Source organism: Jatropha curcas, chromosome 1 (genome assembly GCF_041381405.1).
Source record: "Jatropha curcas cultivar XTBG-Jc1 chromosome 1, XTBG_Jcur_1.0, whole genome shotgun sequence".
Classification (NCBI taxonomy): domain Eukaryota; kingdom Viridiplantae; phylum Streptophyta; class Magnoliopsida; order Malpighiales; family Euphorbiaceae; genus Jatropha; species Jatropha curcas.
In genome coordinates this window covers 8,136,802-8,138,753 of record NC_143151.1, presented here as the reverse complement: position 1 = coordinate 8,138,753, position 1,952 = coordinate 8,136,802, and the positions used below count along the sequence as shown (strand labels likewise).

The 1,952-nt window shown below is 36.5% G+C and overlaps 1 protein-coding gene across 1 annotated transcript; it reads right to left on the bottom strand.

Annotated features, from left to right (window-relative positions):
- Positions 1-278: 278 nt before the first annotated feature.
- LOC149498932 (uncharacterized) lies at positions 279-1,140 on the bottom strand. Its single transcript, XM_089725992.1, has 2 exons — positions 645-1,140; positions 279-537 (listed from the first exon to the last, which is right to left on the bottom strand). Exons 1-2 carry the CDS (start codon positions 1,108-1,110, stop codon positions 509-511), a joined length of 495 nt encoding a protein of 164 aa, XP_089582118.1. The 5' UTR covers positions 1,111-1,140; the 3' UTR covers positions 279-508.
- Between the last annotated feature and the right edge of the window lie 812 nt (positions 1,141-1,952).

Sequence of the window (1,952 nt, the reverse complement as noted above, 5' to 3'; positions counted from 1 at the left end):
CCGAATGACACCTAGTCTCTTTTGTTTAGTCTGTTTTCCTTTAATACACTCAATACAAGAATCCAAACCTGTGTAATCAAGTGTATCTAAGATACCATCAGAAACAAGACGCTCAATTCTTGATTTGGATACATGACCCAAACGTCTATGCCAAAGTATAGCTGAGTTATCAATATTCAACTTTCTTTTGGTACCTCTTGTAGTAACATGCAGGGATTCATGATAACTAGTATCAATGTCTAACATATATAGATTATCACATTCATTCAAGCAACCAGTACCCAAAACTTTTGAATTCATAGATAAAGTGAATATACTGTCTCCAAAAGAACAATGAAAACCAGATTTGTCCAAAAAGGAAACAGAAATCAAATTCCTTCTAAAAGAGGGAATAACAAAAGTATCTATAAGATCCAAAAAATAGCCAGTACTTAAACATAATCTAAAATGTCCAATTGCCTCTACTTCAACCAGATCGCCATTTCCCACATAGACGTATCTTTCACCGTCAGTTGGCTTTCTGTAGTTGAGGCAGCCCTGCAATGAAACACTTATATGAGCGGTAGCACCAGAATCCATCCAATAAGTGTTTTTAGGAGCTGAAGTTAAATTAACTTCACAACAGACTAAAACAAGGTACTTACCCTTCTTTGCAAGCCAAATAGCAAATTTAGGACAGTCCTTTCTCAAGTGATCCGTCTTTCCACAAAAGAAGCATTTTGGCACATAAGGCTTCTTTTGTACTGGATCTACAGCAGTAGCAGCAGCAGGTTTCTCAATAGCCTTTTCAACAGGCTTTGCAGAAGGCCTCTTTCTTTTCTTGTTCTTACCCTTCCCAGCTGAAGAAACAAAATGTGCACTCTCTCTTTTGTTAGAATTCATCTTTTCCTCCTCATCAACACAATGAGAAATGAGCTCGTTAAGAGTCCATTTATTCGGCTGACAATTATAGGAAGTCCTAATTTGTCCATACTGAGAAGGAAGAGAATTCATAACCAAATGGACTAAAAGGTCATCTGGTAAAGCCATACCCAGCGCCTTCAGTCTCTTTGCAATCTGAGACATGCTAAGAATATGCTCCCGAACACCACCATTGCCAGCAAACTTCATGGAGGTTAATTTTCCTAAAAGTGTTCCCACTTCGGCTTTGTCATTCTTGACATAAGCCCTCTCCAGCTCAGCAAGATAGTTTTGAGCATTGTTCTTTTCAGCTGAGACAGAGTCTCGAACATGTTCTGGGACTCCTTTCTGCATGATCATTAGACCTAAGCGATTAGAACGCTCCCACTTCTCATACTGAACCCTTTGAACATCAGTGCTCGTATCAGTAAGAGGAGCAGGTTCGTCCATCCTGAATGCAAGATCCAAATCCATACAGCCCAGAAAGATCATAATATTTGATTTCCAAGACTCAAAATTTGATCCCTCAAGTTTAGGGACACAATCAGGATTAAATGACATGTTAGCTGACATCAGAGAAAATAAACAAATAGATAAGTATAAGCTCACAATCCACAAATGAAACAATTCACATAAGTAGAGATTAAAAAATGGAAATAAGATACAGACACAACATTAATATTCTCATCTTTGGATGTAAAACATTAACTTGTAATTAGTATCTCAATGCAGCAATCAAATATTGATAACATAGTCCTGACAAATAATAAATCTTCCTTTGGGCCGATATATCATTGTCATGGAAAATAATCAAACAATTATCACATATTTATTGCCAAACATGTATTCAAAACTCAGCCAGATAGCAACCTTCCTTTGGGTCGATTAACTATCCGCAACGAATTCTAATACACCTGTCTAATATTCTAAAATAAATCAATTCAAGCAATAGAGGTCACTTTGGTGACTTATTGATCAAATCAATTTATTTTAATAAATATCAAACACAATAGGGACTTAATCACTCCAAAATTTAATCTCAAGTCGACAAA

Coding starts and splice junctions, on each gene's coding strand:
- LOC149498932 (XM_089725992.1), bottom strand. CDS start 1,110: ATGAAGTTTGCTGGCAATGGTGGTGTTCGGGAGCATATTCTTAGCATG. Junction 538..644: donor TATTTGGCTTGCAAAGAAGG/GTAAGTACCTTG, acceptor GTTTCATTGCAG/GGCTGCCTCAACTACAGAAA.